The sequence below is a fragment of the Rhizopus delemar genome, genomic scaffold (genome assembly GCF_000149305.1).
Source record: "Rhizopus delemar RA 99-880 supercont3.10 genomic scaffold, whole genome shotgun sequence".
NCBI lineage: Eukaryota > Fungi > Mucoromycota > Mucoromycetes > Mucorales > Rhizopodaceae > Rhizopus > Rhizopus delemar.
In genome coordinates, this window is record NW_027137836.1 from 517,137 (window position 1) to 538,129 (window position 20,993).

General features: G+C 36.1%; 11 protein-coding genes across 11 annotated transcripts; 7 read left to right on the forward strand and 4 right to left on the reverse strand.

Annotated features, from left to right (window-relative positions):
• Positions 1-1,227: 1,227 nt before the first annotated feature.
• Positions 1,228-2,136, forward strand: RO3G_12137 (uncharacterized protein; the record flags this gene model as incomplete). Its single annotated transcript, XM_067666721.1, has 2 exons — positions 1,228-1,398; positions 1,453-2,136. 2 exons carry the CDS (start codon positions 1,228-1,230, stop codon positions 2,134-2,136), a joined length of 855 nt encoding a protein of 284 aa, XP_067522822.1.
• Positions 2,137-2,543: 407 nt separating this feature from the next.
• Positions 2,544-4,010, forward strand: RO3G_12138 (uncharacterized protein; the record flags this gene model as incomplete). Its single annotated transcript, XM_067666722.1, has 4 exons — positions 2,544-2,577; positions 2,764-3,236; positions 3,364-3,453; positions 3,507-4,010. 4 exons carry the CDS (start codon positions 2,544-2,546, stop codon positions 4,008-4,010), a joined length of 1,101 nt encoding a protein of 366 aa, XP_067522823.1.
• An 869-nt stretch (positions 4,011-4,879) lies between these two features.
• Positions 4,880-5,332, forward strand: RO3G_12139 (uncharacterized protein; the record flags this gene model as incomplete). The annotated part of the gene is made up of 1 exon (XM_067666723.1): positions 4,880-5,332. One exon carries the CDS (start codon positions 4,880-4,882, stop codon positions 5,330-5,332), a length of 453 nt encoding a protein of 150 aa, XP_067522824.1.
• A 903-nt stretch (positions 5,333-6,235) lies between these two features.
• RO3G_12140 (uncharacterized protein) lies at positions 6,236-6,548 on the reverse strand (the record flags this gene model as incomplete). Its single annotated transcript, XM_067666724.1, has 2 exons — positions 6,236-6,371; positions 6,526-6,548. 2 exons carry the CDS (start codon positions 6,546-6,548, stop codon positions 6,236-6,238), a joined length of 159 nt encoding a protein of 52 aa, XP_067522825.1.
• A 1,891-nt stretch (positions 6,549-8,439) lies between these two features.
• On the reverse strand, positions 8,440-10,196 carry RO3G_12141 (uncharacterized protein; the record flags this gene model as incomplete). The annotated part of the gene is made up of 7 exons (XM_067666725.1): positions 8,440-8,684; positions 8,747-8,979; positions 9,038-9,163; positions 9,220-9,329; positions 9,389-9,557; positions 9,607-10,033; positions 10,178-10,196. 7 exons carry the CDS (start codon positions 10,194-10,196, stop codon positions 8,440-8,442), a joined length of 1,329 nt encoding a protein of 442 aa, XP_067522826.1.
• Positions 10,197-11,000: 804 nt separating this feature from the next.
• RO3G_12142 (uncharacterized protein) lies at positions 11,001-11,756 on the forward strand (the record flags this gene model as incomplete). Its single annotated transcript, XM_067666726.1, has 1 exon — positions 11,001-11,756. One exon carries the CDS (start codon positions 11,001-11,003, stop codon positions 11,754-11,756), a length of 756 nt encoding a protein of 251 aa, XP_067522827.1.
• A 1,451-nt stretch (positions 11,757-13,207) lies between these two features.
• Positions 13,208-13,767, reverse strand: RO3G_12143 (uncharacterized protein; the record flags this gene model as incomplete). Its single annotated transcript, XM_067666727.1, has 3 exons — positions 13,208-13,309; positions 13,345-13,531; positions 13,580-13,767. The coding sequence occupies 3 exons, from the start codon at positions 13,765-13,767 to the stop codon at positions 13,208-13,210; spliced, it is 477 nt and encodes a 158-aa protein (XP_067522828.1).
• Positions 13,768-14,046: 279 nt separating this feature from the next.
• RO3G_12144 (uncharacterized protein) lies at positions 14,047-14,474 on the reverse strand (the record flags this gene model as incomplete). Its single annotated transcript, XM_067666728.1, has 3 exons — positions 14,047-14,200; positions 14,256-14,313; positions 14,420-14,474. 3 exons carry the CDS (start codon positions 14,472-14,474, stop codon positions 14,047-14,049), a joined length of 267 nt encoding a protein of 88 aa, XP_067522829.1.
• A 1,249-nt stretch (positions 14,475-15,723) lies between these two features.
• On the forward strand, positions 15,724-16,149 carry RO3G_12145 (uncharacterized protein; the record flags this gene model as incomplete). Its single annotated transcript, XM_067666729.1, has 1 exon — positions 15,724-16,149. One exon carries the CDS (start codon positions 15,724-15,726, stop codon positions 16,147-16,149), a length of 426 nt encoding a protein of 141 aa, XP_067522830.1.
• An 836-nt stretch (positions 16,150-16,985) lies between these two features.
• Positions 16,986-18,221, forward strand: RO3G_12146 (uncharacterized protein; the record flags this gene model as incomplete). Its single annotated transcript, XM_067666730.1, has 3 exons — positions 16,986-17,162; positions 17,209-17,434; positions 17,485-18,221. The coding sequence occupies 3 exons, from the start codon at positions 16,986-16,988 to the stop codon at positions 18,219-18,221; spliced, it is 1,140 nt and encodes a 379-aa protein (XP_067522831.1).
• Positions 18,222-19,535: 1,314 nt separating this feature from the next.
• Positions 19,536-20,665, forward strand: RO3G_12147 (uncharacterized protein; the record flags this gene model as incomplete). Its single annotated transcript, XM_067666731.1, has 2 exons — positions 19,536-19,725; positions 19,779-20,665. The coding sequence occupies 2 exons, from the start codon at positions 19,536-19,538 to the stop codon at positions 20,663-20,665; spliced, it is 1,077 nt and encodes a 358-aa protein (XP_067522832.1).
• Positions 20,666-20,993: the final 328 nt, after the last annotated feature.

Consider the following 20,993-nt stretch of genomic DNA (forward strand, 5'->3'; position numbering starts at 1 on the left):
TTAGTAGATAATCTATTCTACTCAGAGGATGATCAAATGAGCACAACTAATGAACATGAGGATAACCACAGTTCCTCAAACAACGCCAACAGCGCCCAACATAGCATTGATTTTGATATTTAATGGACCAATTAAGTATCATGCTCTTCAACGCCACCGGGTTACCCAAACAAGCAATATCACCTATTCTATCTCTAGAAGGACACTCATCAGTCTTACTATTCGAAGAAACTTGGTTATTATCACCAAATAGATACCCCACACATTGGAAACAATACCATACATATGGAATAAAAACACATCCACTCGCCACAAAAGAAAGCCAAGGCATCAGTCTCTTGTTTAACCCTGCATGTCAGTTCCATGTACATCACTTACCCAACGACGATCCACAACTCTCACAGTATGAACTCTCTTTTACAATCAATGATGTTTTGATACACTATGTGTATTTTCCACCTTTACTTGATAACCAAACCATTTCAGAAACGCTTAATTCACTACCAAAAACCATCCCACATACCAACCAAACCATTATATGTGGTGACTTTAATGCCAGAATGGGAAATTATACTGGCAATCACTACTCAAACTCTAGAGGGAAGCAACTATACAACTGGATTCAACAAAATAACATGATTGTGTGAAATTCAAGGCTATGCTTTGGTCAACCTACTTATATGACATATCAGGGCAGTAGCATAATAGACTATTTCTTAAGTAGTAATGAACTGAATAACCCTTGTTTAGTTATAAGAAGTGATCTGTCATTAGATTCCAATCACAAATTGATGACCCTAAGTTTTGACATTCCAAGAACCACGACAGGTAGCCCGCCAGAGAAGCGAATCACTTGGAGACTTGGTCGACTAAAAAGCCCCAAGATATTCAAGCAATACATAAAAGAATTCGAAACGACCAACCAAAATATTTTAAAGTTTCATACAATAACAATTGCTACGTCACTTCGAGATCATCAAACAGCAACGACGTGCATTGAACAGTTCAATAGAGCAGCCGAAAAACAAAGGTGGTGTTTCATTATTGAATGTAGAGTTTCAGCAAAAGGTTTTCCAGTTTCGATATATCAATTCATTGCTGCTAAACTGTCGTCAAAGGATACCAGACTTCCTGTACAAGATGTTGATATTTACTCTGCAATCTTCCTTTGATGCTCCCTCACACGTCATCCCTTTGATATTCAAACATTCCAGATTATACGGCAACATGAAAGGCTTCCATCCACTAATCCCTATGTTTAGTGCTTTGGACTCCTGTCCTCGTTTACCTACCGAAAATGAATTGACAATATCATCACAAACTAGTCTACTCATTCCCTTCAAAGATATATGCGAAGAAGACCCACAAGAGAAATTCAAATTTAGCAAGTTCCTTCAAGTATAAAAAGCATATCATTTCTTTGAACGAGATTTCCTTTCAAATGGTATACAGTTCAAAAACAGACAACATTGTGGCTCTCCCTATATTCTACAAAAAATAAAAAATGCTGTTCTTACTGGAAACCTTACCTTCAAGCCGTATTTTGCATCTTTATTATCAGCTGAACAGCAAGATCTTGAATTGGACAATGAAGAGCATCCAACAGAAGCAAATATCAGCTTTGACCCATTCATTCAACAGATGAGCTATGAAGATATCAATATAACAGCATTGAAGAATCGTCAACTAAAGACAATGTTTAGCTTCAACTCAAACTCACAAATCACAAATATAAGCCACAACAACTGGAAAGATTTTATCAGTACCCCTATGCACCATATTCCTAGAAATGTATGGTACAGACTTCTTCATAAGAAATTATCCACTCGCGCCAATTTGCATAGAATCATCCCAGCAAAGGTAGACGACGACTACTACCAATTGTGCAAGCTACCAGAAACAGAGCAGCATACGCTCTTTACTTGTATTCAAAAACAAGACTTGTGGAACGCAGCTTTCAAGAAATACTTGTCAAATCCTAAAGATCCCAACTGTAGCTCAATATTCGAGGATTTATCCACACCAAGATTATCCAAGTATTACATCTTACATTATCATGACAAGTTTACAATCTATGATTTTTTTTGCTACAATCATTCGATTCATTTGGAAAGCCCACTGGCAACAATTCTTTGAACAGACTCCTGTCGTGGATGAGATTGTCCTCAATCAAATCCAGAAGGAACCATTGAAACTATCTGCTTACAATTCTCTATGCTAATTTCTTTTGTATTTTCGCGACAAGTCACTGTTTAATACACTTGTATCGCTCTTAATCCTTATACTCTTTGATGAGGTTTAATAAACATTAAAATTTTCATCCATAAAAAAAAAATTTAAAAAACTGTAAATGAACACAATCACTCGATCAAGTGCTTTGTTTAACAGAACTATGTCATTTATATCATCGCAAACATTTACACTACAATACAGTACTAGCATTTCTTGATATTAAGTCAGCCAATGATACGGTTGATCGTAACATCATATGGAACGAGCTCTCTTCAAGCATACCAACACCTCTGCTAGCCCTCTTATTCAATATGTTTGAAGATGTTTTGGTCGAAGTGATTCTTAGTAACCATAAATCCTCCCGTTTTCATTCAAAAACTGGCGTCCTGCAAGGGTCTGTACTATCACCTTACCTATACTCAGTCTATATTAATAGCCTTCCAAATTTCTTACGGCCAGCACCTCTCGTCGATACAGATTTTAATGATCCCATCATTGTCGCTCTAAAGTTAAACTGCCTATTGTATGTAGACGATGTTGTTCTTATTACTGATGCTGGTTCAATGCAGTCCCTTCTTTCCAAATGCGAGGAGCATAGCCTTTCCTTAGGTTATCGATGGAACCCTAAAAAGTGCGTCGTTGTTGATCCCAACTCTACACGTCAAAAATACTACCTTTACAATAGTGAACTACCCAACGAAGATTACTTCCCATACCTTGGTGTTCCTATAAAATCTGGTGATATTGTCGACAAATCAGCACTTTTACAACAAAGCATTAACAAAGCACTTGGAATGATGAGACAACTTATTACCCTTGGTGTCAACAAAAATGGGCGCGATTACCTCCTTTCAACACGCTTTTATGCCCAGATAGTCCGACCACAACTGGAATATGGTCTAGCAATTACAACCTTCAATCTACGAGAAATTCAGTCTCTCGAAAATTGCCAAAACCAATGCATTCGTCAAATCTTCGGCGGACGACTCTTCACCTCTACCAAGGTAATGCTACACTTAACAAATTTACCAAACATGAAGGATCATATTTCCATACTTCAAGCACAATTTCTATTTAGAATCTCCTTCCTACAAGACGATGCATTATTAACAAAATTGCTACCATACATAGAATCACAATGTATCTCGAGATGGTCCCAACTATCCAAATAACCTTTATGGACATCATTCAGCAATGAATATCTCGAAACCATGTTTCATAGTAACTTTATTAGAAAACGAAGACAGTTTTTAATTGATAACCACTGTGCGAAGCTCCAAGAAAAACATGCTAAACTTCTGTCCCACTGCCGTAATGATCTAATTGTCGACCCTATTCTTCGGATACCAATGACAAGAAGTGAACGGTCTCGTTGCGTGCGATGGCGACTTGGTTGGTTACCTCTCGGTAAACCCCAATCCCGTCCTTTTCATCCAAATGAACTTTTTTCACGTCAGCATAGTTTTTCTTGTTTAGATATGCACAACCGCCTTCAGATGCCCAAATCTATTGACGATCCACTTTCCTATCTTTTGAACCTCTTACCATCAACATTCTTTACCAAGAAAGCGAGAAGATCAATCGATGCCTGGCTCATTCGTTTACCTTCCATATGTGCAATACTGCTCGAAATGGACTACTTAGCTCACTCCCAGTTCCCTGAAGCTTCAAACCACCTTGGTGAACCCTTTGTCAAACGTCTTCACTACATTCAGCAAAAATTTTCAGATGGTCAACCACCATCCCTAATACATACTACTTTTATATTTTCCCTTTAATCCCAAAAGGGTTTTTTCATTCCCTCTCACTGCGATCTGACCCAGGCAGTACAGCATGGAGATGCTATGTGCCAATCGGTCATTAAAAATTATTATCAAATAAAATTATTCTTAATCGTAAAAGGCGTTATTATACAGTCACTCCAAATTAATTATGGGACAAGGAAATTTATTGAGGAAAATTTTAACCTCATAACAAAATAAACTTGTCTTTTTCTCATCCATTAACACATTAAAAAAACATGTCTGCTCAAATCTCCAAAGACTGCACCCGACCTTTAATTATATCTGAAGATGAAACAAAAGAAAGTAAAGCATGGGGGGGTTTTTTATCTTCTTAGAACACATCATACGATTAGAGAGATTGCTGACCTTGTTGGATTGAACAGGTCTACTGTACAAAATATAAAAGTCAAGATTGATGACTATGGTAGCCCTTTACCTCACAGGCAAATTGGGCGACCACTGAAAATAAATGAAAGAACTGAAAGGCATTTGAAGAGGATAATTAGAGAGGATCCTTTTGCCTCATTTAAAGAAATAAATGTGGAATTAACAAAGCTGGATGTTTTTGTTAGCATAGACACCCTTCGATCGTACGTGGATCGACTTGACTTCAAATCGTACAGAGCAGCTCACAAGCCTAGATTGACTGCAAGACATCGCAAAAGTAGGCTTCGCTGGGCGAAGGAACACCTCAATTGGACCGAAGGCCAATGGAGAAGTGTTGTTTGGTCTGATGAGTCGCGCTTTTGTGTAGAAGGCAGTAAACGCGGAAAAAGAGTGCTCAGGAAGAAAGGAGAGCGTTATGATGAAAGAAATATAATATCCACAGTCAAGTGGGGTGGAGGTGGTGCTATGGTTTGAGGATGTTTTTGGGAGGAGGTTTCGGACCTTTAGAAATTATTGATACCAGTTCCGTAGTCCAAGAAACATATATCAATATTTTGGCCAATAGGTTCCATCCTTGGTTTACAAATGTCACGGCACATCAGGAGAGGGATTTTATCTTTCAAGAGGATGGTGCTTCCTGTCATACAGGTGGTTATGCTCGATGGTGGAAGGAGACCCACCAAATCAGGGGTTTTGAGTACTGGCCTGCTCAAAGCCCTGATTTGAACCCCATTGAGCATGTTTGGAATGCTCTTGAAAGGCGAATTGAAAGAAAAAGATCGTCGATCAAAAACTTGGAGCAATTGAAGGTGGCTCTACGAGAAGAGTGGGAAAGAATGGATGATGAGTTTGCGGACCGATTAGTTCGAAGTATGAAGAGACGGTGTGAAGCAGTTATCAAAGCTAAAGGCGGCGCAACAGAATACTGAAAAACATTTTATGAATATATTTTTAAAATAAACATGTGAATCTTTCTTTTCTCAAAACTTGAAATCCCAAGCTTAAGTATACACGTATTAATTGGTCTTGGAATTACATGCTATATTTTTTCAAAATTTTGTTTCGGTTTTTTGTCCCAAAATTAATTTGGTGTGACTGTATGATGACGTCGCAGGCCAGCATTTTTAAGAATTTCCATCCCTGTATAAACTTCCTTTCTTTTTACGTAGCATTTTGTAAACTCATTGTGAAATGGAAACATGGTTAAAAGTGCTTCTTCTACGCTTTTCAAATGTGATTTAAGCGCTTTTTCTGCCTTATTCATTCCGGGACTACTTGGAGTATCATCAGTCGTTTAGCTTATTTATGGATGATGGTCTCATGGACGAGGGAATCCCAACGCCTTGTTGCTTTTAGCAGCTCCCGTTAGGGTATCCTTGGCGTTAGCCTCGAGCCCCAAGTGACAGTCATGTTTATGGCTGGTAGCGCTGTCCATCACTGATGCTTTTAGTTTATAAGAACAGGCAAATATTGTAAAGATAACGGTAACTTGTTTCTAATGTCCTTTCTTTTTTTTTTTTTTCTCTACGAAAACTCAATAGTCTTAATGTCTATTGATTTCTATGGATGATGGTCTCATGGACGAGGGAATCCCAACGCCTTGTTGCTTTTAGCAGCTCCCGTTAGGGTATCCTTGGCGTTAGCCTCGAGCCCCAAGTGACAGTCATGTTTATGGCTGGTAGCGCTGTCCATCACTGATGCTTTTAGTTTATAAGAACAGGCAAATATTGTAAAGATAACGGTAACTTGTTTCTAATGTCCTTTCTTTTTTTTTTTTTTCTCTACGAAAACTCAATAGTCTTAATGTCTATTGATTTCTATGGATGATGGTCTCATGGACGAGGGAATCCCAACGCCTTGTTGCTTTTAGCAGCTCCCGTTAGGGTATCCTTGGCGTTAGCCTCGAGCCCCAAGTGACAGTCATGTTTATGGTTGGTAGCGCTGTCCATCACTGATGCTTTTGGTTTACTGTATGATATTGTTGTGTTTTTACGTCTCTTCCTATCTCAAATAACTTATTCCAAGTACTATATCGTCCCTATTCAAATTACTACATCTGTTACTTATTTCAATATTCGTGTCATCACTAGAACTTGTGCTACTATCGCAGTGTTTTATTGACCCGTAGGACTCAATGAGACTCATGATTTTTTTTACCTTCGACAAAATTTTATAAAGCAATTTCCTTTTCGAATTTTTTTTCAAGTATTGATGAGTCCTATCACTTCAAAAAATGAGAATACTTGTTAAAAAACTAAAGTATTTGCCTGTCGGGTCTCATCGTAACAGATTCTAATATTGACTTATCAAAGTCGAGCTTTTGACAGTGGAGAGTAATTACCCAAAGACAGATTCAAACGCCTAAAAGGTTGACATGATTTAAAGAGATAAGACAAAGTCAACAAAGCCATCAACAAAGGCTACTCATTCTGACTAATAGTTGTTGAGTTCAAAGTACTTAAACTAGTTTATTGAGAAGAGGTAAAAGTATACAAGTGTGCGTTTTCCACGACTGCAATTATGGCTTTAAGGTGTTTTAACACGCTCTGTTTTTCTTTGGGAAAATAAATTATGATTTATCTATACAAGTAAAATCTAAAGCTTCATCTTATGCCAACAGTATCAACGATGTTAACGTTGAAACTGAGAAAGAGCTGAGAAGGAAGAACACTAAGACCATATTAAAGAATAGAAAGAGATATGAGATACACTACATAAAGCTTTTTTTTTGTTGTTCAACATCAAACTAAAAAAAAAAGTGTGATAAATGTTCAAACCCTGAGAAGGTAAATCTTATTTCAGGTTTCTTCTAGAAAGCTACAAAAGAAGACATCTCTTTGCTTCTTTGCTAAGCATATAGAAGACGCAGACGTAGTTTTGAACTTTGATGTGAGAGTTACATTTATAGCTTATCCTCTTTTTGCGTAAGTTGCTTCAAGCAAATGTTAAAGAACAATCAATTTTTGCATCATAACTGACCTGATAAGATAAAAAGTGACAAAACAGGGGTACGCGTCGTGTTCCAAGAAAAAAAGACATTTAAAAAGAGTGAATGGAAGACTTGCTTTGTTTATTCATCGTTTTTTTTTTCCTTTCAGTTTAAAAACAACATGCGTAAAAAGAAAAAGAAAAAACCCATATTGTCTCGCTATCTGGCCCTCTTCTTTCGCTATTTGCTCTTTCATTTATGGACATGGTCATACTCCCGGCTTCATTAAGCCTTTCTAAACAACAGTCAATTCTACACTGTAAACAAAACTATTGCCGCTCTCTTCTGAAAAGGAAGCAGAACTAGGCTGCAACCGATGATTGCTTTACTTTTCGGAGGTAAGCACTTTTATTCTTATGTTGTTTATGTCTTGATGACTGAGACTGACACTTCATATACCCTATCAGTATTTTATTGACCACAAAAATGCATAATTTTTATTTTCTCCCTGACTTAACAAAGAGTACATCTGGAAGTTATTGTTTACTCCTTACCTTTGTTAAGTTTATAATCACCAAATATCTCATACTGTATGATATAACATTTTTTTAGCATAAATTCAGGGCTATACACTTTCCGGAAATAAAGTCGCATTGACTGTCTCTTTTGTGTATAGATTGTATTATAATATATGTAATATACGACATTACTTTCTGGAAATAGTGTATGAAACATTGTACGGTATGGCTGTAGAATACTCGTACCTGATTAATTGTGGTTCAGTTTTTGGAAATAGACATAACTAGGTGGGCTGTCAAAGGATGTATTATCCGCGGAATAAATGATCTTTATAAATTGTAAGTCTGTCTATTGGTTCAAGTGGTTTGTTCGTATTAAATATGCAAGTGACCATCTTTATATTATTAATGATGGATACATCATTCGGATGTTTTTTGATGAAATTCAGTTGACATGTTTGACTAATAACTTATTGAGAAATAAAAGGTTTCAATCTGAGGCAAAGCGATTTTTATCTCAATCTCCGAGAATCACGAATTATTAAAAAAAACCTCTCATACCATTTTCTACTTGTACATGACCTAATATTTATTTCAAAATAGCCTCTAATTGACCTTTTGTTAGCGATGGACGTCTCCATGCCTTACTCGACTCGTCGTCAATCCTGACGCAACAGTTGTCATATGCATAGATGACTTTTTTCAAGTTTGTCAAGTGCTGCAGAAAGGAAGGAAGCTCGTCTAAACAGCTTGGAGCATCAAAGCAGCATAACTCCAGCATTGGGTAGAACCCATCATCAGCATGGGAGCAAATGTACACGCGTACATTGAGGTCTATTGCGTTTCAAGAATATAAGCATATTGAGTCTCCACAAATAGATGCTTATCTAACTTACCAACTGCCTGAACGGCCATAACACTTTTTATTTTGTTTTGGTCAATCACATCCTTCCAAAACTGACCAAGGCGTATCAAGTCTAACTTCACCAAGCCAATGTCTTTTGTGTCCTTTGGCTTGACTTCGACAAAGCCAAGCGCATGCACTCCTGCTGCGTTCTCAATCAAAGACATACAAGCGTCTGGTCGCTTTGTGTTGAGCTGCCCGAACTCCTCAGATTTTCTGTTTGCCCTATTAGTAATACAAGTATTGTTAGTCAACAGTGTAAATCAGTCTTCATTGAGCTTACCATCTGAAAAATCTCTGTTCATCTGGGTTGTGGAACAAGGAAGTTAGGATATGATCAAGATATCCCGTGATCAATTCCTGTTCGCCTACCACAAGATCAAGCTTTTTCTTTGGCAGCTTTGTGATACTACGAATTATGTGTTTAAATATTCTTTCAATTTTAGAAGAAAGCAAAGCGTTTACCAGCTGGTGACCATGTCAATCAGAGCTGTATCATATTTCTCTGTTTGGGCGGTGATATTGATCAACTGAATTTTGGCTGTTTTTCTATCAATGTCCTCAGAAACGAGAGACTATAAAATATAAGAAATTACTTTAGAACATGGATAGGAATCATTCCAGTATGTCTTACGGCTATTATCCCAGATATGGCGTTTGTTATCTCGGTTTCGATAACAATTTCTGCATTGAAATATCGGGAAAGAACCATTTCCATTAAGCTTTCGTATATATCCTGGCCCAGAAAGTTGACCAAAACATTGTTTTTAGACAAGGTCAGCAACATAACATGATTCAATGCCCTGTGTTAATTAGTAAAGTGAAATATATATTCTTCATAATACGGCTTACAAAACTTCGATTACATCAGTGACCGTGGACAATCCTTCCATTTTGGCTTTATTGTAGGTCATCCGCTTAAACCCATCCCAGGTGCTGCCAATGTCAAAACCATTGGTCAAGATAATTCTCGACTTCTGGCTAAAATCGATGGAAATGTTTTCTTCGTCAGTTGAAGAAGAAACATTTCGAGGTGGTGACAGCCTATTTGCGTTGGCCAAAGAACTGGCAGCATTGCTCAATGATACCCCCAAAGCACCTAACGCTCGGTGACCTCCTATGGCTACTTGTTCCTTGCAGTATGCCTCCTCCAACAACAACCTCCAATTTACTGCATCACCACGTTTCTTATCGGGCTTTTCGCCTTTGACATCCTTATAAATCTGTTGAAATTTTCTTTTAACTGCTCTTTCTGCTTTTTGTACAGACTTCGAAGGCGCTATGAAATTCAAAAGAGTTTGTTTGTTTCTATCATCAATTAAAAATCCAGCAACTGTCGGTCTTTTGTTATTTTTTATGTATTTGGTTAAGCCTTAAAAATATATAAGCACTCTGCAGCGTTACAAGAGTAAATAATTATTACGTTTAGTAAGGTCAGACATAATATAGACTAGTAATAAGTAAACAGATAAAAGAAAAGGGGGTTTAATAGAAAATTGTCGCGTTGGCGTTTTTTTTTTTTTTTTTTTTTTTTGTATGAAGGAAATTTTATTCCCATACCGCATAATAGCTGGTCATCATTTTAAACTTTTTTTTAAGTAACAGGGAAAACCCACAAACAAACAAGTATCAAATAACAGTACTAAATCTTACGTACTCGCGGTACCAATCAGATATTATACCATTCGACTAAGGGCCTAAGCCTCCTCGTTGGCATTATTTGTTTTCAATATGATGTTACACCATGGTTCAATATATACCTCCTTGTCGGAGCTTAGCTTCTTTCCAACCAATAGTAAAGCGAAAAATAAGTCCTATGCTCAAGTAGTGAAGATAACAACAAGAGTGTCCCTGATGCATAATCGCATCATAACTCCTCATAATGATGATGTTTCCGCCTTGAGCACCTTGCAGACCAGAATTTACAGAGTGTCTAGAACCAAAGGAGCTCTTTTTTTCGACATTTCCGCTGTGAGAGGGAAATACACTGATCATCAGAGTATAATTCTTCCTAAGGAACAACACTCTAATCACTATGGCGAGATTGTCAGTGGCCGGCAACAGATGTTGGTGGATATTGGGTTTTGACTGTAAATTTGTGGATGCCATTTTTTATTTTGCGCGCTTTTTCCGCTTTCCTAAATTTTTACTATATTTGGAAAACAATTCAACACTCGTCTTAGATTTTTTACGCTACAACATAACAACAGCTACAACTTCATTTCGACATTTATTATCATCAACCAATGCCTATAGACTCCAATGGTCTTCAGGGATCAGCTAACCATTCTTTGTCTACAGAGGAAGTTGATTCTCTTCTCTCAACTTTTAGTAAAGAGCGTAAACGCTTAATATGCCCAAACTGTAATCAACAAGGTCACTTCCGACGACATGGTTCAACCAAGTCAGATCCACCACACCTCTTGTTCCGCTGCGTTAGCTGTGGCAAATGCTTTCAAGCAGCATCAATGAGGCATATTATTCACGATTCATGTCAAGAACAATCGCAAATTCAGGCACCGACAGACATAGAAGAAACTAGATCTTTCCAAGAAAATAACAATACGCACACACCAACAACTCACAGCAGTCAAAACGACTTGCAAACTCTCCTTGATACAATCCAACGCTTGACACAAGAACTTCAACAGGCAAGAGCAGAAATTAATAGCCTTCGCTCTCAAACTGATAAACTCCAGCAACAACTTTTACAACAAACTCAAACTGCGGATCCCTTTCCCAGTTTAAATCAACAACCCCCTTGCCGAAGCCCCGAAGCTATGACCCAAATGAGTAACATCGAATCCGCTCCCTGGCACGAACCTGCTAAGATACAACGTATTAAAGACAATCTAATTGCAACTCGTAACCAAAGACGCCTACAGCGCCAAGAGGCTGCTGCACGTTTCCTTCAGCCACCATCAGACAACCAAGGATTCCAATCTATTTACGTTCGTACGAAGGCTAGAGTTCCAATCGGACAGGTTAGATCTCGTTTGTGAAAGCTTGACATTAATAACAACCGAATCCTTCCGAATTGAAGCTAAAATAGAAAAATAAAACCAAGAAAGGTCCACTGTGGTCGAAAATGATGCTAATAACTAGCAGTTAGCTCATAAAGCATATGGACTTGAGAACATCAAACGCTTATTCAATTTATATACAAAGAGGATGGTGCGATTTCAAAACATACAAAATCTTGTTATATTTCACGCTCTACTGCTTAAAAGATACTCAAACTGTGGAATGAATGCGATGGAACTATTATCTCCATCGGTTGCATAAGGATTCCCTCTGAGATCAATATAGCCGTAAAATCAAACAACCATAGCACAAGAACATATTGATCTCCTCATAGAATCGACTGGTAAAAGAACGTGTATCACAGTTAGTACGACAAAACGAGAGCATGTCAAACTGTTTCAAGACCTTGACTTATCTGAAGGTGAGGCGGAGGAAACATACGAAAGAAAAGGTGATACTGTTGTCGGAAAGCTCACGCACTTACACTAGGAAGAAAAGAAACTGTAAAAGCAATTCAACTTTGTTTCCATATAATAACTGGATGGAAGACTGTCTGTGTGGATTTTCAGAAAAGCTATATGTTTATCGATGAGGCAGCATGTTACTCTCATCAAATCAGAGCCGATGCTTGTTCTGTTAAGGGCACTCCAGCAATAGTAAAACTTCCAACACAAATGGATGTTAATCTTGATTTCTTTGGCTGCATTTCTCTCTTGGAATCATCAATCTTTTAAAAGTGGAGTCTTTAAAGCCAAGAGATGTTGTGAAATTAAGAGTTCCCTCTACCTGAGACTAAAAAAAAAAAGGAACAATCGCACAATTGTAAAATCCATCATTCTCATTATGTAATCAGGGCTATCCAAACTTGTGATTATAAGTATTTATCCATACCCTTTACGCTCCTTTTCTTAATCGAATTGAAAAATGCTAGTCTAAAATCAAAAAAGTATATTAAAAGAGACCTACTCTTTCCATTAGACACTTGAACCCAGAATCCAAGCTGCTTGTATGACTGTTACTACAGAAGATCGTCTTGGTTGCATCAGATATTCAGAGTCATTTTAGAATAGACATCATGCCAAGGGACTCGGCCTTATTTCATATGTTAATCCAGTCATCTTTACTTTCATCTATTTCTTTCACCTATCCAATTTATTCTTGTTCATTTGTTTGAAAAGTGTTTTCATTCTATCTGAATTTAAAGTGCGAACATTATCATAAAACTGAAATGAAATTAAAAATACCATTCCATATTGATTAGTTTATTGAATATTAGTACTGTTGTTGAACAAATACACCGTATTATCTCTGTGATATATTTTGAAAATAATACGATACAAAAAAGGAATCTCATAAAATCATAGTATCACAGCATAACGTGCTTTATCGGTGATCTGTTTATTTATTTTGCCCTGATAACGTCATTTAGTTAAACAATGATTGAATACCCCACTTGCTGATTCTTGTTCTGTAAGTAATACCAAGGAATACGAATATAAAAGATACCCAGTGGAGATAGATGAGATTGGTACTATACATATTATTGTACATGTAGTCTGCTCTTACACCTAACTGAGCAGTGATCCAAACGAACAATAAAAGAGTATAACCAAGCACTCGGTGATACTTCCATAAGGATTTTGCTTTATCAATTGAGCCATAAATTGTGATAGGTATCATACCAATCGTGACACCAAAGATCACTTGAACAAAAAGAAAGATAAATGTAAACACCCCTAATTTACCATGAACACTAGTAATAACACTGTAAATACTTTTTTTTTGGTATTTGAATACTTACGATTCAAAATGTGCCTTCCCTGAGATGATCTTGTTATAAAAAATAAAAGAAACCCCAATGATAGCAAATATGTAACTTGTGGACTGTATTAAGCTATGATATTTCAACCCTTTCTTCTTTTCTTCAGTTGTACTTGTTGGCTGTAAAAGGGCAATACCTTCAGTGATAAGAACAATAAAGAACGTCATGAATATCGGATGATATGTAAAGACATTAAGGGGAATTCTAACAAGCACTGACCCAATTAATCCTACAAATAAAGTAAGGCCGAGCGCAATGCTTATGTTTGCATAAATGTCTTTTCTAGTCTTCTTTTCTTTAAATCCAATCAAGGGCGATTGTTCATTCATTGCAAGCGAAAGAGAAAAAAGAGAGACAGAGAAAGAGAATGAAATCTTGCTATTTTATAGATAAATGCAGGAGTTTAAATATAACCAAAGTGTCAAATTTTTATTGTATGCGCACAATTATGGTTGCTCTTCTTTTATCTTTGCTGTATTTCTTTTACTCGACCGAGACTTTTGATTTCCACCCTCTTCATTAGATTCTAAAGGATCTGGAATACTTGCAACGATATCTTTTAAAAAATCAAATTGTTCTACCTTTTCAATTGTTTTCTTTCTATAAGAAAATGTTATCTAGCGCACAATTATCTTCTCTCACTCTTATTTCTTACAAGTGAGCAACAGTCAGACGTTTGGCATTACGTGAACGTGATTCTTGACATGATTGATCTATTAATGATTGCATAAACAGTTCTAATGCTTTGGCTAAATCATTTAAAATTGTGTTTAGTTTTTTTTTTTGGACTTTGAGACATTTTTCTTTTTGCGAATTTACAGATCAAAATGGGTGTTGCTTGAGCTACTTTTCCAACATCTTCATCTAATTGCATAATCTTTTTGATTCGAGCCTGTTATAAAAACGTAATAATCAATAAACACATACATGCATATTCACTTGTATATTATAACTGTATTTGACAATTTACAACCGGAAATTTAGTTTTATATTTCTTTTTCATTTTTATTTTTTTAAAGCAGAAAAAAAAAGAGAGGAAATTTTACTTTTTTCAGAAAAAAAAAATTTAAAGCCTTTTGATGCGAATGCACTAGGAAAACATCGTTCCCTCTCTCTTTTTCCCAAGAAAAAAAATATAATGGTTAATAAGCCTTTTTATGAAAAAGAAGTACGAAATAAATCATATTTAATAAAAAAAAGGATTATTTGCAGAGGGGATCAGATACTTGTACAAAAACTCTTTCTTTCTGTGGTCATATACACTTGAAAATTCGCAGTGAAAACATTGTGGTAAATTTGTTATTCAAAAAAAAAAAAAAAGATTAGCTGTGATTGAACGATGTTAGGCTATAGCCTTTTATATACAATTGAAGAAGCATGAATGTTAATAATATTTGTGAATCAAATAACCACGAGGATGTTATCATAATATCGGCCTCTCTTTCTCTTCTCTGTTTGTTATTTTCCTCTTTTTTTTGTTTTTGTCCAAAGCGGAAACAATAGAATCAAGTATATTCAAATGTTTGAGCCATGTTAACATTTATTCTCTTTTATACAATAAGTTTTACTCAAGTGATTGGCAATAAAAGAGATGTGCACTCTTTTTTCTCTTTCCGTTCTAAATGAGTGTATAAAGCAGATGATTATAATACTTTTATGGAACTTGGAGTTTCAATTATTGCTTTTTTTTCCATTCAACCGTGAAAAACTTTTTTTATTGTTGCTGTCATTTACTTTGAATGCAATTAAAATAAAATTCGACAGAAAAAAAAATATTTCATGAATACAATTAAAAACAAATGCATCTTGAAACAAGCATAGCATTCTTTGAAGCAGTAATAAAATGGAGTTTTTGCTTTTCGTGCACGATGTTACACGAATTAGAATGAATTCCATTGAAAGTATTAAAAGACCAAACTGTTCTCTCTTCCCTTTTTCTCCGTTTTCTTTTATTTTAAAAACTCATGTTTCTTACTCGTAAAACTGAATTGAACAGCGCACCAGAATCTTCTCTTTCTAATGGAAATGCATCGATTATAAAATCAACTTGTAAAGAAGAACCAACACATGTAGAAGAAGAAGAAGAGGAAGATGAAAAATCAATCGACTTGACAATTGAATCCATGTCTGCTGTAATTGCCACTGCTGTTCAGCTATCTGCATCCGGTGGAGGTCCTCCTTCTTCTTTATCTTTGGGAAGTGCTTCCATCTTGCAACCCTTTTCAAAGCTTGAAAATAAGGCCACAAACAAAAATAGATTTTCACTGTTTTCTTGGAGAAAGCAAAAGGAAAAAAAAGAGGATGCGGTTGTCACGGTCGATTCCAACTTGACCTTCAGTCGTAGTTCAGATGAAGACAGCTCCTCACCTTCTTCTCCCCGTAATTCATCCACATTGCCCGATGATGGAAAGGATGAACTTCAATATAGAGGCATTCAAATTAAAGAGATTAAAACGACACTTAAAACACTTGTCATATCAGATGATGTAAGGAATCCTATGCCACAGGTTAAACTCGAACGACCTGGATTTGCTCGTATCAATTATTAGCTTTCATACCCCAACCCTATATATATTTTGTATCATAATGTAATAAACTTTCCTGTGTGTCCAACTACACGTGTGACAAATCACGGATCGCCTGCTTTTAAATTTTCTTGCAGGGTCCAAGCCTCAAAATTTTTTCTTCCTCTCTCTCTCTCTCTTTTTTTTCGGTAACGTGTGTTGACATTTTATTACAATGTCTTTTCAAGCTCGTTTATGTAAAGAAATAGTCTTGGAAGATTTTGGTCCTTTTGTTTCCGTAAGAAGAAGAATAAGAACTATACGAGCTTTTCTAAGTTATATTCTATAGCAAGTAGCACGTCAATTACTTTTAAAAGGTCGTCTGGCTTTACCAGACATCATTCGATTCACAGGATTATCTACGAGACAAGTCAAAGAAAGTCTTGTAGTTCTTGTTCAGCACAGCATCGTCTATTTTTCTGAAGCACCTGAAGGCAAAATAGAACCCACCTTTTATTCTATTGATCCCGAAAGAATCATGATGCGTTTGCGCATGGGATCTATTCTTCGTGATGTGGATGAGAGATATGGAAAAGAAGTAAGAATGCAAATCAAGTGAAAGAGTTGATACTGAGCTGTACATCCTTAGGCTGAAACGATTTGTAAACTTTTGTTTTTAAACGGTAGAATGACAATGAAAGGCGTAATGCAATGGGCGAAACAAAATGTAAAAAGAGGACGTATGTTATATCTTGTAGACTTTATCTATACCCTCTTTTACTTATATATTAATAGAATTGGATAAATTCAGGCAATCCTTTACACAACTTGTTGTCAATCAGCACATAAAAGCGACCCTACCAGAACACAGTCGTTCCACCATGGATCGTTTATTGGCTGCCACTGAAAAAGAGAATGAGAAATATACAATCATGACATCTAAAGATATTGCCAACGCCAAATTATCAGCACAAGCACAAATTGATGCCGAATATGGAACAGATGAAATCATTGGTATGAAGCGTAAAGTAGTCGATCCAATGGATTATCAAAGAAAGGTAAAATACTAAAGTTGTAAACAACTTGATTAACGTAAAAAAAAAGCGTGCTGCTTTAAGTGAAGTTGGTCAAGAAATGGAAGAAGAAGAAGCGGAAATTGATGAAAAAATATTTTTCTCAGTAAACTACGATAAATTCAACATGTTGTTCAGAAACGATGCTATTATTGACTTTGCTACTGAACGTATTAACCGCTCAGCTGGACAAATAGTAAAGGCATTCTTTGAATACGGCAAAGACAAGATGAAGACATTAAAAGAACAAGATTCTCGTAAGCGTGATTTGCTTGTCTCAAAAGCTGGATTAACCTTTCTTAATTAGCTTCTGCAACACCTGTTCATATCGCAAATGTGGTTACTAAAACGGATGTGGCGACTCGAGGCGATATCGTGTTACCCAAAGATCCATTAGAACCCAACAAAAAGCCCAGTTTACAAGAGATCGTACGAGGCTACATTACTTTATTAAAGATGGACCCTGCAGGTTTCATAAAGTCAAAGGATGAACGAGGTGCAAATCATTATGCGGTCAACTTTGAAAAATTGAGAAATACGATGAAGAGACGTATCATCGAAGGCCTTGTTCGTGAACGTTACGGTGTGGCTACCTGTCGTGTCTTTAAGATCTTGATTGAAAAGGGCAAGCTGGATGAATCGCAAATTCAAAAGTTGGCTATGCTTCCTGCCAAGGACACAAGAGAAAAATTAGCGTTATTAAAAACAAAGGGGTTTGTAGAAATTCAAGAGGTACCTAGAACGGCCGATCGTGCTCCTGGTCGATGCTTTCATCTTTGGTATGTTCCCCTGGAAAAATGCTATCAAGAGGTCCTTGTGGACTCTTACCGTATTATTTGTAATCTTCAACAACGCAAACGACAAGAATTGAAGCTTCGTAAGCGTTTGGTAGATAAGATTGCTAGAAAGGATGTGATGGAAAATCCAGATTTGCTTGGGGAAGGAGAAAAGAAGGAGATTGAGCAAATGAACAAGGTGTTTGAACGATTGGAAGTAGCCAAGTCTAGAGTAGATCTTGTTGTTATGATTTTAAGAGACTTTTAGTTTCTCAAAAATGGCTTCTTTGATAAGAGGCTGGATACCTTAATAAAAAAGTTTGAGCTTGTGTATTTCATTATGCAATACTTCCCAATATGAATTGCTCATACCACACTGTTAGAAGTCTATTAAAGTATGAATTACCATAGAGTATAGCTCTTGATCGCTTTTCTTTTTGATGGAAAATTATACTTTGAAAGTTGCTCAATACATGCTTAATCAAAAAGAAAGAATTCAATACTTGTTAATAGAAACAACTAATCTTTTACCCCCTCCTCCCTTTTTTTTCTACATGAGCTGTAAAGATACTGTCAGAAATTTGTTTTACATCTTGTTCAGTAAAGAAAATGCAGGTGCCTGAGAAAAAAAAGCCTGGCTCTATGCATATACAAAAGAGTTTAAATTAGCCCTTCAGATAAACATACATGTTCTTTTGATTTTTCTATTAAAAGCCAATTTATTTACAAAAATTCTCTTTACTTGACCTTTGTCTTGTTCAAACCGTCTCATGCTACTTCAGTTGATGATTATATTGACTGCATCATTACATTCTACGGGAAACTAATTTCAAGAGATAGAGCTTATTCGATTGATTGATATTTATATTAGCCAATGGATAATGAAAGGCAACGAGTACATGTATTTATAGGAAGAGAATAAGGCTATACTTTCATTTCCTTTAAACTTTTGTGCTAAATAGCACTTGATGAATGATAACCGATACTACATGTTGTTAGTATTTGAGAATACGTCAGGGCATTCATTTCAAAAATGTAACAACAAACAAGTGTATGCTATTATAGTATAAATGGTTATCAACAAAGATATTATATCATTAGTAAGTGGTTCAAAGTAATAAAAAAAAAAAAGAAAAGGTTAAACGTATAGAGAGATACATAAAAAAAAAAGCAAAGTCTTCATAAAATGAAAGTAAATTGAAAAAAGAAATCGAATGATAATAACAGCGCTTTTACAATAGTCTAACGAGACTTACTTATAAGCAGATGCATCTGCTATTAATTATAACCATTTAAAAAATGAAACCAATATGTACAATGCCTTTTCTTGTAGGGAAAAAAAAATTATAGTAAATATTTTTTTTTTTACATCCCACATTTATGCATTTTTCATTTCAAAAAACTCAGGGTGCAATAATAAAAAAAGTCCACTGAGCTTTTTTCTTTTCTTTTTTTTGTTTAAAGAGTAATAATTGAAGGTGAGATGCACATCAATTAAAAAAAGAGCTGTTGAAATCAAAAAAAAAAAAAGTCGAAGAAACATCATTTTACCCTCTTTTTTTTTTAAGAACAAAAAATAAAGATGCAAAAAGACGACGATTTGTTTGAACAAGAAGGAATGCACCGTTTTTCTCAGCCCACTGGTTACATTGACTGGCAGCAGACAGCCAAGATCACTATGGAAACCCATATTCCCGAGAGTAATCTTGGATATAAAATGATGGAAAAAATGGGTTGGAAAGCTGGAAGAGGTTTAGGTTCTCATGGTCAAGGTAACAGTTGTTTATATACAAAACGACTGTTTTGCTCATCTTTTTTTTTTTAGGAAGAGTGGATCCTATATTAATTGAATTGAAAGATGAAACTCTTGGTATTGGTAAAGCACAAGAATATGACGAGACACATACTATTAGTACAGCAAAAAGAAAAGCGTTGGATAGCGAAAAGCAACTTGAGGAGACAGAAGTACAAAAAATTGAAAGAGAACACAGAGCAGAGAAAAAACAGGCGATCATGAAAGAGTTAGAACAGGTCAAGCGAGTATTTTATTGCGAACTGTGTGATAAGCAATACAATAAGATCTCTGAATATGAACAACATTTACAAAGCTACGATCATCATCACAAAAAGGTAAATGAACCATACCGTGTCCTTCCAATTGATTTAATAAGCATGCTTTGGCAGCGATTCAAAGATATGAAGGAAACCACAAGAAATTCAGCACTGAAGCAATTAGAAAAAGAAAAGAGGCTGAATCGAGAAAAGAAAAGAGAAGAAAGAGAGATGAAGAGGATGCAAGAGGCTATCCAAAAGAAACTCGGGGAAGCCAAGAGCCCTGCACCTGCCGCTCTGCCGTTGACTTCTGCTGTTAAGGTGCCAAGTACGAGTGAAAACAAAGGAGGTTGGTCAAGTGTGCCTGTCTCATCAAGTACGGGTGGAGGATGGACAAGCGTGTCAGGTGGCTCGAGCTTTAAGCCTGTGGATGAAGCACCTACAAATAGTAAGGGTGGATGGAGCACTGTAACAGAAGGAACTGTACCGAGCACTACTGCAAGTACCACTGCCAGCATCACTTCAAGTCATCCCGAAACCAAAGTGCCTGAAACAAAGCCTGCTCTGAACACGAGCTCAACAACCGCACCTAAAAAACTTGCCTTTGGATTAAAAAAGACAAATGGGTTTCAATTTGGTTTAAAAAAGAAGCAAAACTAGAGCAAATAAGCATGCTTTACGATTTCTTCCTTCGTATATAAACAGTTTTTATTTCAACCCATTTCAATCCTGATTTTTAAATTGCGCCTTCTTTCTGTCATCAAATGGCCACACGGTTTACGAGCATACCAATTTACATTTAGATTTTTTCTTTAAACAATGATAATTGAGCCTTTTTTTTTTTTTTTTTTTTTTTTTTTTTTTTTTTTTTTTTTTTTTTTTTTTTTTTTCATTGATAGCAAACGCGACAGATCACGAATGATTCTAGTAGAGGCTCCTTTAGATGCATTACATACTCATCATATACATTCAACCTGTGATCACTCTA